General features: G+C 48.6%; 1 protein-coding gene across 1 annotated transcript; it reads left to right on the top strand.

Moving 5' to 3' along the window:
• Positions 1-947: 947 nt before the first annotated feature.
• Positions 948-7,426, top strand: Clec3b (C-type lectin domain family 3 member B). Its single transcript, XM_041677414.1, has 3 exons — positions 948-1,176; positions 4,176-4,274; positions 6,711-7,426. Exons 1-3 carry the CDS (start codon positions 1,068-1,070, stop codon positions 7,109-7,111), a joined length of 609 nt encoding a protein of 202 aa, XP_041533348.1. The 5' UTR covers positions 948-1,067; the 3' UTR covers positions 7,112-7,426.
• Positions 7,427-22,805: the final 15,379 nt, after the last annotated feature.

Below are 22,805 nucleotides of genomic sequence, written 5' to 3'. Positions count from 1 at the left end.
GCTGCATTCTGCACTTATGTGCCAAGAGGCTTTGCAGCTCCAAGGCCGCTCCAGGGACAGCTGGGAAACAGATGTGTCTGCTTGCTTATGTTAACTACACATCTGGATTTCTCTCAATGTGCTCATGTTCACAGGGACTCGTTGGGAGCTCTGCTTTTAATCATATACTGCAGGGTTCAACAACTTCCTCTTTCTACATGTTCATAGACCCCTTCTCTGAAAAGAAGCCTAGTTCCCACTGTCTTTAGTAGGGTCTGTGTATGTCATCTGTGTCCCCATGGTCTCTCCTGCTCACACAGTTCTCCCTCCCAGTGCTTGGGTTCTCACACTGACAACGCCTCCCTCTAGCCTGCAGAGCTTCGATGTCCTTTGCTGCACATCCAGGGGACACTGCCCCTGCTCCCTCCCTGACACTGCTGCTCCAAGACCCTCTGGTTCCTTTCTCTGCTCTGGTCCCCTCTTTTGCTCTGTCCCTCTTATGACTTCAGGACAGATTTTTGAGGGGAAAAATGTGAGGGAAGGATGGTCTATCTTGCATTATTTTTTAATGAAAAGAAGTAACAAAATTACAAAATAATCACAAGCATTCTGTACCACTAAGGCTGCTAGCCTGGTCACTGTCCCTTAGTGGCTGAGTAGTTTGTAGACACTCTTTACCCCACTGAGCCTCAATTTCCCCAACAAAATGGGAAAGGATATTTCTGTGGGTACCGAGACTCATTGAGCCAATGTCAGGCCCAACCTGGCTCTTGCCTGAAATGATCACTGGACGATTGAGCAATGACAGCTATTGGCTGTGTATTAGAATCTCCTGAAACTCTGACTTTCCGGGAGGCTAGCCAGGCTGCTGGGTGGTTGTCCACAGCACTGTAGCTACGGCTCCCAAGCCTTTCTCCTTTGGCAGGCTTGCATCACTTGTTTTTTTCTTTCCTGTTTTGTGTGTCCTCAGCCAAGTTTTCGGAGGGTTTCCAAGACAGAGGTCCTTGTTTCCACAGCCTTAAGACGTGCAGCCCAGGCTGCAGTGACCACTGCTTTCCGACCCAGGCATTGCAGCCAGAAGCAGCAGTATGGGATTTTGGAGTACCTACCTGCTTTTCTGCCTCTTCTCCATCTTGTCCCAGGTCACTGCAGAGTCACCCACCCCCAAGACCAAGAAAGCCACAAATGTCAAGAAAGGTAAGAAGGGGGCAGCTGCCCCTCCCTACCCTCTAGAGGCAGCCCTTCCTTCATGTTCAGGGGGAGCAGTCACCCTTCCCGACACTCCAGAGGCAGCTGCCCTGCTTTCGTTAACTCCTGTTCCTTCCCTTCATGTCTGATTCTGATGATTCTTCCTGGGACTTTGGTGAAAGAATCTGGTGGCTAGGATGTTCTCGCAGCAGGGATGGTTGTCAGAACTGCAAGAGTCCCTGACTCTTAGGATGGAGAAGAACCTTATAGATTTTCTAAACTGACATCTGCTCCCCCTCTAACACCCGATATGTCAAAGAAGTCGAACCTCCAGCCTGGAGCTGGTCAGTTCCCATCAGGGAGCACCAGCCTGGGTTTTCTCAACTGTGAGCCCAAGAGGGGTAGAATTCGCTCAAAGACTTGCAGCCAACGTTTAATAATATAAAATGTATAAAGTCCCCCTGGACAAACCTTTGCTTGGCACGCACAGGGGAAATGGGGGACAAGTGGACTCTGACCTTTATCCCAGAGTGAGCTCAGAGCATCTCTGCTCTCCTCTGAAATGCTGAGGGTGAGGTCATCCTGGGAGGGGTGGAGATGAAACTGCAGAGTGTTATGGTAATGGCTGAGGTTGTCACCCCTACAGGACGGGGAGGGTGACAGGAGTCAAGGGAAAGGGTGTGGAGAATATACAGGCCCTCTGTACCTGGATAGTGAAACACAAAAACCAGCACCTCGGAGCACAAGGCTACAGCAAAGAACATGCAGAACTCGGTTGATAGGGGGCTTGCCTAGCGTCTGCAAGGAACTGGATTGATCCCCAGCAACACACAAAACCCAGAGTGGTTCACACTAACCCCAGCACTAGGAAGTGAATGAAGAAGGGTTATAAATTCAAGGTTTCTTCAATTATATAGCAAATTTGAAGCCAGCCAAAATTACAGAACCCCTGACTCAAAAAACAACAAAACTCCAGGGGTTAGAGTTAACGTCTTCCTGTCTGAGTGCTTGCCTAGAATGTGTGACATCCAGGTTCCATGTTCAGCACTTCAAACAAACAAACAAACAAGCAAACAACAACAAACAAAACCGGGGGTGGTGGTGCATGTCTTAAATCTCAGTACTTTGGAGGCAGAGGCAGGCGGATCTCTGAGTCTGAGGCCAGCCTGGTCTACAGAGTGAGTTCCAGGCTGCACAAGAACACACAGGGAGACCCTGTCTCAAAAACAACCAAAAGTTAAGTTTACAATGTAAACAAAACAAAATTCAAAACAGAGCGGATACTTTATTAACATCACTTTGACAAAGAGATCTATCATGAGGCATATGTATATGGAGATGATCCCCATGAGGCTGAGCAATTGACATGTCAATAATTATTTAGAAAATTTGAATTGACTGAGCTAAAAGTAAATAAACATCTGTTGACTATGTATAGAACTGTTCCAGAAAAATCTACAAAGGTAGCAGAGACTGCTCCTGGAAGGAAAAGCAGGGAGCAGTCTGGATTGGGAAGATTATTTTTTGGATGGTTCTGATTTCTTCAATCAGATCAATATATAATAACTGTCTACAAAGTGTTCATGTTAAAGCAGGGGACTGAATACCTCACATGGTTCTGTCCTTGAACACCACCAACAATGCCGCCAAGGCATGTGGTGTGAGGGACGTAGATCAAAGACAAGCAGGATTTCTGGATATGGAAAATGATTGCTAGTTTCTCAGGTTTTTCCCGGTCTTGTAAATCATGTTGTGGGAAAGAAGAGGATCTGAGCAGGGCTGCTCCTGACTTCAGTAATGACCACACTCAAGCTCTGGCCATAGATGGCTCCCATGAGAGCTCAAACACCCTGGTTCAGTTTCCGACTCACGTTACCCACATGGTGCCCTGTGCTGGTGTTCCATGTGATTGCACACAGCGTCTGTGAACCCAGAGGTTGAGGCAGAGATATGGAGTGACCCTGGCTCCAACCCTGTCTGCTGTGCTCTTGTTCCGCTGGGTGTTATTTTCCCCACACTTGACAAGTTATATCACCGATTTTTGTCCATGCAAGTCCATGTCTTTTTTTGTTTGTTTGTTTGTTCGTTAATTGGTGTGTTTTCAAGGCAGGGTTTCTCTGTGTAGCCCTGGCTGTCCTGGAACTCCCTCTGTAGACTCCCTATCCTTTGCCTCAAGCCAAGCAGAGCTTTCCAAGTCCCACCCTGGGACTTCAGAAAGACAGGAGTCCATGCACAGCTCTCAGCTGACACACACGGTGTCCCTCACCTACACCTGCTTGTGCACATGCCAATCACCCTCGCAGGCAGTCCCTATCAGGGATGTCATGTACCATGGAGCAGACGGGAAGAGCATGGCTCTGTGGCTCAGGCCAGCTGCTCTACCATCCTAGGCAGGTTGTTTAAATCTGGCCTCGGTTTCCTTGTGAAATGGTGAGTACCCAGGATGGTACTTGCCCGTGCCTTAGGGCTGGCAATGAGCATGGCTGAGGAGGTGCACAGCAAGCCCAAGTCCTTCTGCAGGAGAGCACTACCAGAAATGGCTCCTCTGCTCTCCCTCAGCTGCACACAACGCACGCTGTGCTGTGCCATTTCCCCTGAGCTTCCTCAGTCATTCCAGGGTGCTGTTTTCCTCTCACACTGTGTGTGTGACGAGGTGGAGCTGTGCTGGTGAACGTGTGTCCCTGTCACCCTCAGCTCAGACTGGGGCTCTGTCCACGTCCTGAGGGAACTGACCTCATAAACTGGCCCATAAACGGAGCTGGTAAGGTGGCTGTTTCCCCAACTCCTGCTAATCCCTCCCTGACAAATGCAGGATAGGGAAGCCTGGAGAGGAACCAGGAACAGGCAAAAAGAGCCCACTGGAGTTCCTTAGGCAGGGGGCAAAGATGGAAGGAAAACCAAGCAGCCTAGGCTGGGAGAAGTAATTTCCCCTTTCCTCTTCGGGGCTGGCAGAAGAGAAGGGAGCTGCACGCCTCAGGTTTTCACGGCCTCATGCCTCTCTGTCCTAGATGTGGTGAGCCCAAAGATGTTTGAGGAGCTCAAGAACAGGCTGGACAGCCTGGCCCAGGAGGTGGCCCTGTTGAAGGAGCAGCAGGCCTTACAGACCGGTGAGTGTGGTATGTCTGTGTGGAGGGACACACCCAAGAAGGGCCAGGCTGGTAATGGGCAGAAGTGGGGAAGAAGGCTCAGTTTCCAGCCAGTGCCAAGCTCAGGAGCCTCTGTTTTCACATGGTTCCTTGCGGGAGGTTGCCTGACTTACATCTGTACAATCCAGCCAGTCAGGCACAGCTGGGTCTGGTCACAGCTAGAGGGTGTGGGGGGTCAGTGCTGCAGAGGCCATGGGGCACATGGCTCCCCTCCCCTGTACCCACCCTTCCTGTGAGTCTGTGCTAACCAGGCCAGCATTTGTCAGTCCCAATGTTAAACTATGCCAGCTGATGGGGCTGGAGAGATGGCACGGTAATTAAGAATGCTATTGCTTCCATAGAGGACAGGACAGAGTTTGATTCCCAGCACCACATCGGGTGTCTCGCAACTGCCTGTAACCCCAGTTCCAAAGGATATAATGCTTCTTGTCCTCCATGGGCACTGCACTCTTGTTCTCTCTCTCTCTCTCTCTCTCTCTCTCTCTCTCTCTCTCTCACACACACACACACACACACACACACACACCCCTTAAAAATAAAAATAAAGCCAAGCATGGTGGCATACACTTGGTAGGCCAGCCTGGTCTACAGAGTGAGTTTCAGGCTAGTCAGGGTTATATAGTGGGACTCTGTCTCAAAGACAAAACAAATAATAATATGATAAATACAATCTTGGAGCTGGAGAGATGACTCAGGCATTAAGAGACCTAGCTGCTCTTCCAGAGAGCCTGGGTTCAGTCCCCTGCACACACATGGCGACTGTATAATTCTAGCTCCAGGGGAGCCAATGCCTTCTTCTGCCCTGAGAGTAACCCCACATGGACATGGCGCACACACACAGACATACACGTAACATGCACATATAAAAATCTTTAATGAAAATAAGTATTTTTTTTTGTTTTTTCGAGACAGGGTTTCTCGAAAATAAGTATTTTTTAAAAAAATAAAAGCTGAGGGGCTGGAGAGATGGCTCAGTGGTTAAGAGCATTGCCTGCTCTTTCAAAGGTCCTGAGTTCAATTCCCAGCAACCACATGGTGGCTCACAACCATCTGTAATGGGGTCTGGTGCCCTCTTCTGGCCTGCAGGCACACACACACAGAATATTGTATACATAATAAATAAATAAATAAATATTAAAAAAAATAAAAGCTGGGCTAACTAAGGCAGAGGAAGGCCACAGTCACCCTGCTGGGCACTCCAAAGGCCAGGAGAGCCAGCCTTTGTTTTCAGACTGGCTAACTGCACAGAACTTTGGGGCCAGGCTGGTCCTTCAAGTTGGTTGTCCCTCTCCACCATGGTCCTCATGCAGTGTCTCTACTCTCACTCCCCCTGTGACCTTGCCTCAGATCCGTGGTGTGCAGAGAGCATACTGTGTGTGCACTTACCTTGATCTAGGTGCACGATGTACCCGAGAGTCTGTGAATACACACTTCCGTGAGTGGGGATGCTCCTCCTGACCACCCACTGAGTGGAAGGGCTAAGTGCATGGGGTAGGGGCCAATAGGTACTCCTGATGTATGTGACCCCACAAGTGACGCATACCCCATCTGCCTGATGGTTGTTAGAAATCAAGCTACGTCGGGTAGTGGTGGTGCATGCCTTTTATCCCAGCACTTAGGGGGCAGGGATTTTGTCTCAAAAAAACAAATAAAAAAGAAAGAAAGAAAGAAAGAAAGGAAGAAGGAAGGCAGGAAGGAGAGGAGGGAGGGAGGGAGGGAGGGAGGGAGGGAGGGAGGAAGTCAAGTTAAACACAAACTGCTACACCAAGCTCACCTCCTAACCTGGGACACCAGTGTTCCACTAAGCACTAGTTCAGAATGCCATTCGGAAAAGTCTGGCCTGGGCAGAGGTCCCCTCTGTGGATCCCCTGTGGTAAAGCTTGCTAGCCCTCAGACTGAGGTGGTAAGTACTAAGTATCTGGACTGTGGTCTCCATTTCTAGTAGGCAGATGCCTGGCACTGTGAACTAGCTAGTGGCTTGATCCTAGAGCGGAGCCTGGTGATGGAGCACAGCGTGGGAGGCTCTGGCTAGTTGGGGAAACTGAGGTTGCAGCCTGGGGAGGGTGAGGAAGGAAGCAGACCCAAGAGAGGTTAAGCTCAGAATAAGCCTGATGCCAGCCTCTATGGCCCTGGGCAGAGACCAGGTAGGTGGCTTTTGCACTCCGTCTCTGGAAGTCAGTGACCCTAGCTAAGGAGCCCTTTGTAGCAGAGGGGTGGCCATTCCCGGACCAGGACATCAATTCCTCGTGGACAGTAATCTGGCTTCTTCAGTGCCTGCCACGGCAGGGTCCTGAAGCGGAAGCAAGCAGGTTTCAAGCGATGGATGGGATAGGGTGGAGGCTGGGGACTGTCTGGCTTGGGGCGTCCGAAACTCATGACGGCTATTTCTCCTTTCAGTATGCCTAAAGGGCACCAAAGTAAACCTGAAGTGCTTCCTGGCCTTCCCCCAGCCGAAGACCTTCCATGAGGCGAGCGAGGACTGCATCTCCCGTGGGGGCACGCTGGGCACGCCGCAGTCGGGGCTGGAGAACGAGGCTCTGTTCGAGTACGCGCGCCAGAGCGTAGGCAGCGAGGTGGAGATCTGGATGGGCCTCAACGACATGGCCGCGGAAGGCGCCTGGGTGGACATGACCGGCGGCCGCCTGGCCTTCAAGAACTGGGAGACGGAGATCACGGCGCAGCCAGATGGCGGCAAAGCCGAGAACTGCGCCGCCCTGGCCGTAGCGGCCAACGGCAAGTGGTTCGACAAGCGATGCCGCGACCAATTGCCTTACGTCTGCCAGTTCGCCATCGTGTAGCCGGACCCCTGCGCTAAGGGGCGCGGCCTGGGCCAGGGAGGGGTGAGGACCACAAAGAGGCGGGTGCACTGGTGGGTGGGGCTTGTGGGTTGCTAAGAGGCGGGGCGTCGGTGGGTGGAGTCGCGCTCCGGAGAATGGAGCGTGCGAAGTGGTTCCTGGTGAGAGAAAAGCAGATGCAGGGTCCTCAGAGGGGCGGGAGAGACCTTTCTGTCTCGGGTTCCTCCTTGTCTGTTTTTTTTTTTTTGTTTTTTTTTGTTTGTTTTTTTGTTTTTTGTTTTTTTTTTTTTTTTTTTGCAAATAAAGCTGGTTCAGAATCCCTGAAGTTGGCTGGTCGCCATGTCAGAGTGGGGCGAAGATTTCCAGAGCCTGGCCCCAAACCCAAGAGAGCCTTAAGTCACGTTTCCAGCCTGCTTTTTTGTAGCGGCCACTCCCCTCTGTTAGAATACGACACACACTCCAATTCTGGCGGTTATGTTGGGGGCACTATCCTTTCTCTTGCTGGGGATCCATCTGGAGATGCCTGGGCATGCAGAGATCTACTGTGAGCTAAGGGATGAATGGTTGCCAAGGCTTCCCAGGGAGACCTGTCGCTATCCTCATCCCAGGAGGCTAGTCCAGGAGCCAAATATGACAGGTACTAGCACTGTCTGGGCCGGCCAGCCAACCAACCAGGGGTTCCAGATCAGCACAGAACATCACTGAGCCCACCATACTGCAGGGACTTTAAAGATATAGTCTGGTTTAGTTTTATTCACCCAGGACAATATGTGTTACTGTGTCTTACAATAAGGAAGTGCCAGCATAGGGAAGCTCGGTGGCTCTGGCTGATGAGCGCCTAGTGATTGTGTTTCTCCTGATCTCCGTAGCACAGCCATTCGTGCACTGGAGGGGGCTTTCCCAGCACCTTCTGCTTCTGGACAGGCCCACAGTTCCTCGTCAGCCATCAGTCCCACACTGAGGACAGCGCGATTTGATTGACTGGAACGGGAGGCCGCTTGCAGTGACTGTGTACTCCACTGCCAGGCTGCCTATCGTTGGCACTCATTGTATGGAATACAGAGTCACGGCAGGGTGGTGAGAGCCATAGCTGTCGGTGTGAGAACATTCAAGGGTGAGGCTTGTACTCATCAGCATGGTCAGCCCTCAGGGCAGCTGACCCCTCATAGTCCTGCTCTGATTTCCCGAGAAGCCATGGGTCTGGGCGGGCAATAAACATTACCGCCTTCCACCAGAAGATGGCAGTGTGGGAAAGAGAATGACTTCCTGTTCGTCATCTGCCAGGAATGGTCCTAGGTTTAGAGCACCTACACACTGCAAACTCGGTCCGCCTGTCCTCCCAGCTCTGTTTGCTCTTTAGAAAAAAAAAAAATCTTATTGTCTTATCCAGGTGGACTTTGAGCTCCAGGGCTCATTCACGAAATCCTCCTGCCTCGAAAGGCTAGGATGGAAATCAGAGGGATGCTTTGAAATAGGGGTTTGTTAATGACAGACTCACTCTGAGCCATTTTGCTAACTTAGTGCCTTTTTGTTTTGTTTTGGTTTTTCAAGACAGGGTTTCTCTGTGAAGCCTGGAACTTGCGCTATAGACCAGGCTGTCGTAGAACTCACAGAGATCCACCTGCCTTCAATCCCAGCACTTTGGAAGCAGAGGCAGGCAGATGTCTTTGAGTTCCCGAACAGCCAGGAATACATTGAAAGAAGGTCTCAAGTAAATACAACAACAAAAGGCCTCAAAAATCCTACTAAGAATCCCCTACCCCTTCGTCTGATTGGGAATATCATATTTGCTGGGGATGTAGTTCAGTGATGATTGCTTAGCATGCGTAAGATTTGGGTTTAATCTTCATCAGCACACATACACAATTAAAAAATTCACTGGGAGGTGGTGGCTCACGCCTTTAACCCCAGCACTAGGGAGGCAGAGGCAGGCGGATCTCTGTGAGTTCAAGGCCAACCTGGTCTACAAGAGCTAGTTCCAGGACAGGCTCCAAAACTACAGAGAAACCCTGTCTCGAAAAAAACCAAAGCAAATAAGTGAATAAATATAAAAAATTCAAAAGGGAGCGACAGTACTTGGTGCTGGCATGTGTTTGTGATTGGGAGTACATAACCGTGTAAAAACACCATTCCATTCAGAGTGTTTAGGGCTATTTCTGATGCCTGAAGTCAGATCCCTCCTCACCTGCTTTTTATGAGCCAGTGACTCACGCAAGAGCATGGTTTGTTAATTAAAGTGGAAATCCTGGCCCCACTCTCTGAACACCCCCTTCTCCAGTAAAAAGCACGGTTGTTTCAGGCACTGTGAACGCAATCTTCAATGAAGTTGCCACAGCGGAGGTCAAGCTAAGGTCTCACCGCTAGCTGGAGATGAACTGTGACAGTTTCTCTTCCCTGTAGAAAGCAGCTGGTGCAAAGAGCTAAGCTGGACTAGAGAGCTGGGTTAGTGGTTAGGAGCACCAAAGAAGACCCCTCATATACATAAATAAGTAAGTCTTTTTTAAAAAGAGCTGAGCTGTGTAGTAAGAAAGTGATCTTTGGATCATGACAGGTTTAAACACCAGGTCAATAGCAAGGGAAATTTGGGCCAGCTCTAAATGCGAGAGTTTTCTTTTTTCTTTCTTTTGTAATTTAAGTTAAAATTTATTTTTGGGTTTTTCAATACAGGGTTTCTTTTTACCCCTGACTGTCCTGTAACTTGCTCTGTAGACCAGGCTGGCCTCGTGTTGGGACCATTTGGAGTCCTGGCCTCCAGCTGCTCTTCCCTGCCAGAGATCTTTACTTTCCTTCTGATTTGAGTTACTAAAGGCTGTGTCAAAGTTGTTTACCAGCTCTGCTTCACGAGCACATTTTGCCTTGGCCTTGAGGATCAGAGGATAAGGTTTTCACCTGTTGATCCACCTGACTGTGTTGGGTATGTAAGCCTCCATGGTGCTATTTGAATAAGGGGCTTCTTACCAGTGACTAGAGGTTCATGTCTCTGTCTCTCTTTGTGTGTTTCAATCTCCAGCCCCTTGCTAGAAGTTCAAGAGCTGTATATTAGCACATAGAGCGCAGACAGGCCTGTGCGCTGCAGCCTCAAACTCACAGAGATCCACATATCTCTGCCTCCTGAGTACCAGGATTAAAGGTGTGTGCCACCACTGAGGGGCACTAGAGTTTTCTTTTTCTTCTTTAAGATTTATTTATTGTTATGTATGCAGTGTTCTGCCTGAATGTATCGCTGCAGGCCAGAAGAGGGCACCAAATCTCATTACAGATGCTTGTGAGCCACCATGTGGGTACTGGCAGTCAAACTCAGGACCTCTGGAAGAGCAGCCAGTGCTCTTAACCTCTGGTTCATCTCCCCAGCCCCACTAGAATTTTCTTAACTGGGTAAACGATGAACCAGAATTTCAGTTACTCCACAGTGGTTGCCCTGGGTAGGAAAGTACTCTTGACTTAGAGTCCAGCTGGACAACTTTCTCTCCCTAGTGCTGTGGCCTTGGGGAGACAACCACAAAACTGTGGTTTGTTTCTTGTGCACCATTTGCAGTAAAACACTGGCCGCTAGGGTCACGTTCAAAGGCAGGGCCAGCCAAAGTGAAAAGATTGTCCTCTGGGCTCTACACAGGCACGGAGTGGCCAGAGGGCAGAAAGACCAGGTGGAGATGGCACTACTGGGGCTGTGGAATGGACCCACATGTGAGATGCGTCTGAGTGCAGGACCAGCAACCACAGAACATACCAGATGGAGTACAGGGGCGAGGGGGGGGGGGGAGAAGGACATCTTCCTAACGCCCGTGTCCACCCACCCTTGTGATCCACCCCGACCTCACAGGAGATCCAGGCAATGCTGTCTCTCTGCCTGGGCAGTCTTCGGCATGTTGGATACCATCTGAGGACCAAGTGGACAGAGGCTTCCTCTGTCCGTGTAAGGCTCTGATGTTCACAGTGTGTAGTAATAAGAGCGGCGGGCCTGCGTCCCCAGCACCCCGGCAGCCTGGCTAGCTTATGCCCCAAAATAACAACACACAAATTGTATTCATCTAAACACTGCTTGGCCCTTTAGCTCTAGCCCTTATTGGATAATTCTGATATCCCGACCAACCCATCTCTAATAATCTGTGAACACCGGTCTTACTGGGAAGATTCTAGCCTACATCCATCCTGGGTTGGAGCTTCATCGCGTGCGTCTGCCCGGGAGCGGGGCATGGTGTCTCTCTGGGGCGTCTGCCCCCGAGAGGAGAGCTGTCAAGTCTGAGCTCACTTCCTCTTCCTCCCAGCATTCTGTTCTGTTTACTCCTCCCACCTATCTTCTAACCAATAAAATGGGCCAAGGCAGTTCCTTTATTAGCCAATGACCTTCCTCCATCATTTCCCCTTTTTCTGTTTAAACAAAAAAAAAAGGAAGGCTTTAACTTTAACATAGCAAAATTACATATAACAAAACAGTTATCAAGTAAAAATTACAATAATCTTTATCATAACTAAGGAAAACTATAACTAACTATTCTTAACTCCATCAAAGACTCCAGAAAGATACAATATTACCTAAGCAAACAAGAAAAAAGCAACTTTCAAACTCTAGAAATGACAGAGACATCTCGCTGCCTGGACAGTCATCCAAAGTTCCTCTGTACCGTTGGGGCATCCATCTTTGGCCTACAGGCCCATGGTATCCAGAGACATTTCCATGAAGCAGGACATTTCAAAGTCAGTTCAGTCACTATCTGTTGTGTCCTGCAGAATGTCTTGCAGACTCCTTCATGAATCAGGAACCCCGAAAGATCATCTCACCTTTAGGCAAGTTCAGTAGTCCTCTCTCTGTGGGTTCTCTGTGTCCAGTTTATGCAATAATCCAGGCAAGAACAGTTTCTTGCCCAAATGGCTATCAAACTCCATAAGGATCCTCTTCGATGCCCATCTTCTTCTTGAAGTAGATTGGTGCTGCCAGGAGCAGAGTGTCTCATTGTCATGAAAAGTCCTAAGTTATTAAAACATTAAATGCCATATTCTGCAGTCATTGAAAGATGTGAAGAGCCGGGCGGTGGTGGTGCACGCCTTTAATCCCAGCACTCGGGAGGCAGAGGCAGGCGGATCTCTGTGAGTTCGAGGCTAGCCTGGTCTACAAGAGCTAGTTCCAGGACAGGAACCAAAAGCTACGGAGAAACCCTGTCTCGAAAAATCAAAAAAAAAAAAAAAAAAAAAAGAAAGATATGAAGAATGTCTATCTAACTGAAATGTATCTCTATATATCTAGAAAATCTAACTAACATGACTACAAGCTTGACCATTACTGATGATTATCCATTAACCTATTTCTTAATTATACATTACATTTTTTAATGAACTACACAATCACAATATCTTAATCAGTAGCAGAAATATGCATATACATATAACAAAATTGTCCTTAAATCTCTATCAATAAAGCAAAATCTATACTAATACAAATTATTCATATCTATATCATAGCCCCCTTTAAATGTTAAAGAACATTTATAAACCATATTTGGGAACATTGGCGCAGCTTTTTCTCTCCAAACTGCTTCCTGCTGAATGGGGGCGTCGTTAATTAGGTCTTTCATGGTATAACCTGTGTGCTAGTTTCATCTCAGTTGGCAGTTGAGCGAAGCAGCAATTTTCTGAAGGTGTTCACACCAATCCTTCAGGAGGGCGTGGTCCATCATATCAAATCAGAATAGAAGAAATGAACAGGGTCTCATCCTCTGTGAAAACAAAATAAGAAGCTCCTTTCCAAAGCATCATGTCCTTAGATCCAAATTTCAAATTCAAGGCATTTTTAAAATATCTATGTTGGATTAGTTCAGCAGCATTTATAAACAAATATCTTTTGGCATCTGTTGCTCCTTCCTCAGCATTCAAACAATTCAAAGAGAGCATATTAGCATACAGTATCAAGAGTCTCTGTGTATTTTCCATCATTGTGCAGCTTTATTTTAATCTCTATTTCATTTCTTTTTACTTCTAGTTTATATTCTCTGTATATCTTTGACCTGGAATAACTCTGTAGACCAGGCTGTCCTTAAACTCTCAGAGATCCGCCTGTCTCTGCCTCACAGGCATTGGGATTAAAGGTGTAGGCTGCCAGACCTTGAACTCACAGAGATCTGTTTGTCCCTGCCTTCTAGGCACTGGGATTATAGGCCTGTGCTACCACACCTTGAAGTCACAGAGGTCAATCTCCCTCTGCCTCCCAAGTGTTGGGATTAAAGGTGTGTACTACCACACCCAACAACTCTCTTTCTTCCTTATTTTTTGTTTTTTACTTTAAGAACTTTAATGTTTAGCATGCATATATTTTTTAACACACTGTAAACCATTTAGAAATTTTCTTTGTCTTTGAATCTCTCTTTACTGTATATCTCTCTTTTTCTGACCACATGAGTCTTTAATTTACCAAGCAATCTCAGTAGGACTAAAGCCGTGGCTTTGCCAGCTAGATCCAGTCCATTCCTTAGCTTTCCAGCCTCATGGCTGAGGTACTGGCTGTAGCCATGTTTACTGCCACAACTCTATGGCATTTCAAGGTCCCTGCCAGCAAGCGAGCTTCAGCAGCCTGTGCTTGCAAACTGCACGAACTGCCTGCATAAAAGAGTCAGAGTTTGCCCTGGCAGGATAGCCCAGAAAGCTGGCATTTGTAAACGGAGCAGCTTTTTTCCTGCTACGGCTGAAAACCGAAAAACATGCGTTCAGCTTTTCATCAACACTGTTTAAGTATTTCGTGGCAGGACCTCTTAATGAGCTGCAGGGTTTTGCAGCTAAAGCTGAGTCAGGAAGCCGCTCCCAGATCGCTGCTATCAAGAAAACATGCTTTACTCTTTCCCAAGTTTTTCAGGCTTTCAGTGGATTCAGTTGTCCACACGTCTGGGCGCCATTCTGTAGTAATCAAAGCAGCGGGGCTGCGTCCCCAAGCACCCCAGCAGCCTGGCTAGCTTATGCCCCAAAATAACAACACACAAATTGTATTCATTTAAACACTGCTTGGCCCTTTAGCTCTAGCCCTTATTGGATAATTCTGATATTCCGATCAACCCATCTCTAATAATCTGTGAACACCGGTCTTACTGGGAAGATTCTAGCCTACATCCATCCTGGGTTGGAGCTTCATCTCGTGCGTCTGCCCGGGAGCGGGGCATGGTGTCTCTCTGGGGCGTCTGCCCCCGAGAGGAGAGCTGTCAAGTCTGAGCTCACTTCCTCTTCCTCCCAGCATTCTGTTCTGTTTACTCCACCCACCTATGTTCTAAGCTATGAGCCCAAGCAGTTTGTTTATTACTTAACCAATGAAATCAACAGATTGATATATGACACTCCCACAACAGTGTCCCCAGTTCTTTGAGAGCTGATGCTCTTGTGGACTGGGACACAACACACAAAAGTTGGAGGTGGCAGAGGTGGAGGTGCTGGGGGAGACAGGGAAGCAAACAAGGCTTTTTTCACCCTGGTCCCCAAAGTGTTTTGTTGTTTCAATATCAACTATATGTTTTTTCCCCCTGGAACTCGTTTTGTAGACCAAGCTGGCCTCAAACTCACGGAGATCTGCCTGCCTCTGCCTCCCGGGTGTGATTAATGGCGTGTGTATCACTGCCTGGCCAACCGTACTTTTTAAATGTCTCCAGGGCATACTTTAAAGGTAGAACAATTTTGTAGTATTAATACCCTAGAATGTTCTCTCAGTAGTTACGAGGAACAATTCTACTGACAGTTGGCAAAAGTCAAAAGATTCTAAGTCAAGAAAGTTCAGGTCACATTCTGAACTCGGCTGACAGGACGGCAGGACAGACGTGGGCTGCGTCTCCCTTGGAGTCAATGTGTGAACAGTATTTTGCTTGATGTCAGGGCTAAGAGTACAGTCCTTTTGACAATTGTTCCTGTGACTTTGCAAGGTGTGTGTTGGGGGTGGGGAGTGGGAGCTTGTCATTTAATAAAAAGAGGTTGTGATTCTGCAGGCACCAAGACTTCCCGGTTTTCGACAAAACTCTGAGTAGAAGCTGTTGCTCTTGAGGCAGCCTGACTCCAACTGCCCTGTGTTAGGTCAGGGCTGTCTGAGCTCTGCACGCTGGACTGGCTCAGTGCAGAGTTCATACCCAGCAGGTCTGTCTAGAATGTTCCTCACTTTTCCTGCTGCCCACTCAAGAAGCCTGTACCACTGGCTTCCTTGCGAGAGGTCCTAAAAAATGAGCAGGGAAGAGCTTCCTAGGATAACCAATCAGCACCCGTTGTTGGCTGAGTGGACACTTAGACACGGGTCATCCTATGCGTTGAAGGCTGTCGGCAGAGTCCCCAACCTCTATCGCCCAAGCTCCGGTTGGGACAGCTATATTGTTTGAAAGCATGGCCAATGTGACCTGTGGTCCCGAATCTCCCCTAATGAGAACCACTCAGGTTGAAGGACTCCTGAAGTGGACATGATTAAGATTCCAGTTCTGTCCTTAATGTTTGTTTTCAGGAAAACATGTTCCCACACTAAAACTCAGGGTGTCTAATGAAGGTTCTCATGGCTCTCTCCTATCAGCCGGGCAGTGGTAGCACATGCCTTTAATCCCAGAAACCTGGAGGCAAAGGCAGAGCTCCCCTGAGTTGGAGGGTGGTCTGCAAAGCAAGTGCTAGAGAAAACCTGCCTTGTACGATCTCTTATTCAGGAGCAGGAGACCCTGTCAACCCATCCCTTGGGAAGCAGACATAGGAGGACTGTAAGTTAAAGGCTACCATAGGTGACATAAAGAGTCTTGCCTTGAAAAAATAAAAATAAACAGTCCCATCCCCATAAATTCATTCATTGCTCATGATGCAGGCTTCCCCCCTCCCTCTTCACAGCCGCTTCCTTTCAGAAATCTCCCTCTCACCTGACCCCAGCTCAGCATCTGCCTCTAGCAGGTCCTGAACAGATTCAGTGATTAAAGAACCTTGTATCAGCTAGGTAGTGGTGGCCCACACCTTTAATCCCAGCACTCAGGATGCAGAGGCAGGTGGATCTCTGTGAGTTTAAGGCCAGCCTGGTCTACAAGAGCTAGTTCTAGGATAGGCTCTAAAGCTACAGAGAAACCCTGTCTCAAAAAACTAAGAAAAGGAAAAAAGAAGGAAGGAAGGAAGGAAGGAAGGAAGAAAGAACCTTGTACCAGGCGGGTTGGAGAGATGGCTCAGCAGTTAAGAGCAGGACTGCTCTTCTAGAGGACCTGGGTTTAATTCCCAGTACCTACCTAGCAACTCACAACTCTTTGTAACTCCAAGGTCTGATAGCATCACATAGACATACATGCTGGCAAAACACCAATGCAAATAATAAGTTATCATTAGAAAGAAAGTGTTATGGTTTTGGTCCCTTTAAGAGACAAGCCACACCCATTCCCCCTCCCCATCTGCTGAGGCAGGCTGATCTTCAGCTTCCAGCCTGAGCTCGTCCTCTTTTCCATCTTCCTCTGGGAGAGGCAGCTTCGCTTCTGCCTCTCTCCCCACTTCTCTGCTTCCCCCCTTCTCTGTCTCTTTCTCCTCTTCTCTCTCTCTCTCTCTCTCTCTCTCTCTCTCTCGTCTCCCCCTTCACCCTTCCTCCTCCATAACCCCCTGAATAAACATTCAACCTCATCCTGCATGTCGTGTCTATCCATGTTTCTGTCTTCTGCCCGCCCGCCATGTGTCTCCCTGCCTGGAACCAGCCATTGCTCGGGGACCAGCAGCCGTCTCTGCCTGGGGCCCACCGCCTGCTGCCACATGGCCCGCCACCACTGCTCTGGGACCAGCAGCTGTCTCTGCTTGGGACTGGCTGCTCCCAGGGCCTGCTGTCTGCCGCCACATGGCCCACCACCACCACTGCTCGGGCCGCCGCTCTGGGACCGGCAGCCATTTCTGCCTGGGACTGGCTGCTCCCAGGGCCCGCTGCCTGCCACCACATGGCCCGCTGCCACCATTTGGGACCTACAGCATTTCTGCTGCCTACTGCCGCGGGGATCTTGCAGCATTTTTAAAAAAAGAATAACAAATGGTGCCGTGACTCGGATGATTCATGTGCCCCGGACTTCTACCTGGGGCCAGAGTTCTGGCTTTAGGCGCCGTCCGGGACTCTGAGTTCCCTCCCGGGGCAGAATCAGGACCTGAGTACCTTCTCTATAATGACCCACGTGTTCCATCTGCCTGGATGCAGCTCCTCCAAACAACAAATCAACTAATCGTGAGTGTCCCCATCTCGGCCAGCTTAACCATCTCTTTTAACCCAAGGGATTGACCGTTGAGCTCCCGGCAACCCCTTGCAGTTTCTAGGGATGGGGGACCTCCAACCGCGGGCCTTCAGGGCCTCGGTTGTTCCCTTTGCTGGCATTCAATTTGGCTTGTCTCCTGTGCTAAGCCCGTGCCTGGCACGGCGTGTCCTTAGCCAGCCCCTCAGCTCACCTGTGCCTGGAGGCCCAGGGTCTCCAGTTCTTCCTCTTTTCTCTTTTCATTCCTTTTCTTCCTTCTTTTCGTCATAACTGCTGCTATGGTGCAGCCTGACCTTGGCTGAATCCCTCCTGCCCGGGAATCCCTCTCCCGTCGGAGGCTCGAGTCGATTCAGCCAGGTTATAGCACCCCCCCTGTGAGCTTGGACCCCTGTTCACAGGGCCTGGGTGTTCGTGCCATCTGCATCTCGCCTTAACGGGGAGCCGTTCTCGTTGTAGGCTTGAGGTGCCACGGTTTCTGCGGGTGTTTTCACGGCCTTGACCATGGGAGCCAAGCCATCCAGACCTATCACTCCGGCCTCATGCTTTAATGCCTTACACTTTTCCGTCTCTGTCCAAATAAATGGCCCCATTAAAACTATAGACAGCCGTTTTGGGTTCCAGCCTTTTGCCCTTCCCCGCTGCAGCTTCTGTTATGTCATGGCGGCTCTCCAACAGAGCAGACTACACGTGGCGGTCGCCATCTTGGCTGAGGGCCAGATGGGTCAGGTGACTTTTTCCGCCATCTTGGCTGAGGGCCAGATCACGTGACCACACTCTCCTGGTTTTACCCTGCCTCTTCACTCGGTTTTCACTAAACTCCTCATGCTAACTCTGTTAAATGTGTTTTGAGCAATGGTCAAATGCCTTTGATAGGGCCCGTCAGAGGTGTTCACGTTGCCCAATTCTTGTTCACTCTTTCTACATATAATAATTATTTATTACATCTCATTTCAGACTACAAAACGTGAGTCTTATATTTTAGACTGGTATGTACCTTTAAGTCTCTTAAGTTGTTCTCTACCATTGTCAGTTTTGCCACTAACCTTATATTATGAGCAGTTCTTTCCCTCTCTCTGCCTTTTTACAAATGTAAATCTTACCTGTTGAGAGCCAGTGTGGTCAAGCTCAAACCCAACTTTCCAAACAAATTCTATACTATAGTTATACCTGATAAACAGCCCTCAACTGCTCAGAGATCTGGGGAATGTGATATTTAAGTATTTAATTATTAAAAACTTTTCACAACAACAAAAAAGAGACAGGTTGGCTCTTAGCAGCAGCTCTCTGCTCCCTCCCAAAAAGACAGAAGACAGACACGCGCAGAACATCTTTCTGCATTTCGCTTCGACTGCAAAATGCTGACCATTGGGCAAACCTGCCTTTTGTCTAAAGTAAAGACCTCTAGACGTGGACAGAATCGCTGGACTCGACAGCCTAGCTGCTCAGGTCAAGGTAGGACTGTCTTCCTACAGATTTCTTAGCCCACAGGGTCTTCTGCAGCCTGGCAGGCCCTGCACTAAACAGTAAAGGTCAAGTGCAACCTTCCGCGACCATGGAGGACCCAAAAAAGAGTAGCTCTGGGTGCCAACCAAGTACATTCTCTGTCATTTTTTAATCAGTAACTCAAGTAAAATCTTATCCTTCTCAAAGATCTCTGACAGTTTGACAGCTGAAAGGTTTTGCAAGGTGACCCCATCAAACAAATTTCAACCAAATTTATCTCTTATGCTACAGTCATTATATGTCTAAAACTTCTGTTTTCACAAACCCAAGGAGTTCTTGTGAGTTCCAGGGAGCCGAATTAAGAATCCACCTTAAACAGGTCAGATACATCCCCCTCAATCCCCTGGTCCTAAAATTTTTTTTCCCTTAATTTAACTTTGTTCTTTGTTCTGCCAATACCTTAAACAGGATAAGAGATAGAACATTTCCATGCCACAGACATCGGTCAGAAACAAAGAGACCAGCAATGCCAGGATGTGACCAGCACCCAGCCTTCTCTCGCGCCCCCCCCAAAAGACGATGCCCACAATCAGCTGGAAGCAGTCTTGAGAGTTCGCCGTCCCAGTTCCTTTGGGCTGTGGTGCCTGGTCTCCTGCTTTTTATTATAAGGAAGACCTGGGAATGTTGTGCTTTCCTGTCGCTTTAAGGGACAAGCCACGCTCACTCCCATTACCTCTGGCCTGCCCGCTGCCATCTTGGGCCCTTCCTTTTCTGCTTCCTTGACGTGTGTGCTTTTTATTATAAGGAAGACCTGGGAATGTTATGGTTTTGGTCCCTTTAAGAGACAAGCCACACCCATTTCCCTCCCCATCCACTGAGGCAGGCTGATCTTCAGCTTCCGGCCTGAGCTCGTCCTCTTTTCCATCTTCCTCTGGGAGAGGCAGCTTTGCTTCTGCCTCTCTCCCCACTTCTCTGCTTCCCCCCTTCTCTGTCTCTTTCTCCTCTTCTCTCTCTCTCTCTCTCTCTCTCTCTCTCTCTCTCTGTCTCCCCCTTCACCCTTCCTCCTCCATAACCCCCTGAATAAACATTCAACCTCATCCTGCATGTCGTGTCTATCCATGTTTCTGTCTTCTGCCCGCCCGCCATGTGTCTCCCTGCCTGGAACCAGCCATTGCTCGGGGACCAGCAGCCGTCTCTGCCTGGGGCCCACTGCCTGCTGCCACATGGCCCGCCACCACTGCTCTGGGACCAGCAGCCGTCTCTGCCTGGGACTGGCTGCTCCCAGAGCCCGCTGCCTGCCGCCACATGGCCCACCACCACCATTTGGGACCTACAGCATTTCTGCTGCCTACTGCTGTGGGGATCTTGCAGCATTTTTTAAAAAAGAATAACAGAAAGAAAGAAAGAAAGAAAGAAAGAAAGAAAGAAACTTGTACCAGGATCAGCAAGATCTGCAGCTTAAGGCACTTGCTGCAAAGCCTGTGATTTGAGGACGATCCCTGGAAACACACATAGTGGACAAAGAGAATTGAGTCTAAAAGTTTGTCTTCTAATCTTCACATAGGTGCTGCGGTGCATGCTCACAGCCCCACACCTTCACATAGATTAATAATAAATTAAAAAAATTGATTAAAAAACAAAAACTTGTACCACTGACTCAAGAAACGTAAGTCCTTTGAGATTTCTGCAATAGCACCTAACACCTACGGCTGCCACCTCCAGGGCAGTGGAATATATTTGGGCTGCTTTTGGGCGGGGATTGAATACAGAAAGAAGGTTGACATGGCCCTTCCTGCCAGTGACCCAGCTAATTCTGTGGGGGTCACCTGATCAGAGTTGTTATCTGAGCCCATCGTAGTGTCCCCCCCCCCCCCCCCCCCCCGCCTTCTGTATTCCTAGCACATGGGAAGTGGAGGCAGGAGAAGCAGAAGTTCAAGACCATCCTGGAGTATTGCTAAATTCCAGGTCAGCCTGAGCTTTATGAAACCTTGTCTCAGGAAAAGAATTCAGCTAAGAGCCCTCATAACATTTTACAACTGTCCCTGCAACCACAGTCCCTATTCAGTTCCTTCCTCTGGAGCTAAGGTGGCCTCAGTGTTACCGGTAGCAGGACACAGCTCAGTGTGAAGGGCTGTGCTGCCCAGTTGTTTTCAGAGATCTCCACCTAGGTGAAGCTGTGGACTGCTTCAGGAGGCACTGGCACCAAGCAAATCTGGGGCTTACTAAGCCAAGCTCGAGTTTGCTGAGGGAAAACATCGTGGGGTCTACAAAGAAAAAGCACATCCGGATTTAAGCCCAGGAGTTGCTGAAGGACTGCCTCAGAAAAGGACAGCTGCACACACCCAAGGTTAGGGGCGGGAGTGGGCTTCTTCAGAGACTGCAGTCTTGAGCTTCTGGATAGCAAAACTGTGCAAAAAGAGGGGGTATTATTATTTACATGTTGAAGTGGGGAAGAAGTGATGAATTCTGGGAGTAGGATTTTCCCAGAAGAGGGTTTCCTCAACTTTTCTGTATTACGTGGTTTTCTGGATGTATCCTGGCATCAGATGCAGGATGGGAGCAGGTAGCTCAGCCAGACTAATGGTGTGGAGATCTATAAAGCAAAGAGCAGTGGTTGTGGTGCTTCGAATAAGAACGGCTCCCGTTGGCTTGTATATCTGAATGCTTAGTCACCAGGGAGTGGCCCTACTCAGAAGGGTTAGGGGGTGTGGCCTTGCTGGGGTAGGCGTGGCCTTGCTGGAGGCAGTGTGTTACTGAGAGTGGGCCTGGCCCAGTGGCTCTCTCTCGCTGCTGCCTATGTATCCAGATGTAGAACTTTCAGCTGTCTCTCCAGTACCGCATCCACCTGCTAACGATAAACTAAACCTCTGAAACTATAAGCAAGCCCCAGTTAAATGCTTTCTTTTGTAAGAGCCGCTGTGGTCACGGTGGCTCTTCACGGTCATGGAACACTGACTAAGGCTAAGACCGTGGTCTTCTGAGTGAGCTACATTGGTTCCAGCTGATTTGGGATGGTCTTTCTGTAACACGACTCTAACATTGCACAACCTGTTATACCGGGGAAGTAGCCCAGTTGGTAAAGTGTTTGCCAGGCTTTTATGAGGCTCTGGGTTCTCCCCACAGCCCTGCAAAAACAAAACAAGCAATGCCGATTTCTTCTTGTTCCTTACCAACCTCATTAACAGCTCAAGGAAAGTAGTTAGTGGAATGTAATCAGCCTTACCTGTGGGTCATTCTTGGCAAGTGCATGAGGAATTGTTACTACCTTGCTGGCGGTTTCCCTCCTGCCCACCCTGCGCCTGTATGCTGCCTCCACATCATGTTATATGGCAACTTCTCTGTCACTAGCCTATAGCTTGAGGGGCTGCACACCATGGGTATTCAAGAAGAGCGACTGGAAAAAACTGGATAGAATCAGATGCCTAGAAGAAAAATGCTTCTTGCTTTATTGCTACTAACAATAAAGCTCCTCACGCAAACCAAAGCAGCTGCGATGCCATGTTCAATTATGGCTCAGGCCTTGGCAAGAAGCTGAAGGTAAAGTTTGCTCAGGAAATCCATGCTGGCAGCAATTGTAGCAAAAGTGCAATTTTTCATCTTAAAAATCAATGTCCCTGGCTTGGAGGACGTAAATAAAACTTTCTTTAAACACACAAAAAAACAAAGCCTTTATTATCTCAGGGAGACTTTGTTATCGATCGATATCTCGGTTATTTAAAGTAACCTAATTGATACCAGAAGGGATTGGACTCTAGAGGCACAGGACAGTTTTATCTTCATTATTGGGAATTTCTGTTTGGCCATGCTTGTCAAAGAGGTGGTAATTACACAGTGTTACTGAGTTGCCATTGGAACAGATGTGAGGAGATGGGGAGGAATCTCCTCTACAGACCCCGCTTCCTAGCTCTCCCCTTCAGCAGGGCCTGAGAGACCATCAGTAAAACGGACAGTTTGGTCATGAGATAAATATTTAACATGCCTTTTGACTTTAGATGTTTACTCTTCCTTAAGTACATAAAATTAAAAGTAATGTTAGCTAATAGCAACATTGTGTTGTTTAT

Source organism: Microtus oregoni, unplaced genomic scaffold, assembly GCF_018167655.1.
Source record: "Microtus oregoni isolate MIOR12 unplaced genomic scaffold, Mior012 000028F_ref0000031, whole genome shotgun sequence".
Taxonomy (NCBI): domain Eukaryota; kingdom Metazoa; phylum Chordata; class Mammalia; order Rodentia; family Cricetidae; genus Microtus; species Microtus oregoni.
The sequence above is the reverse complement of the archived record's forward strand: the minus strand, read 5'-3'. Positions and strand labels throughout refer to the sequence as shown.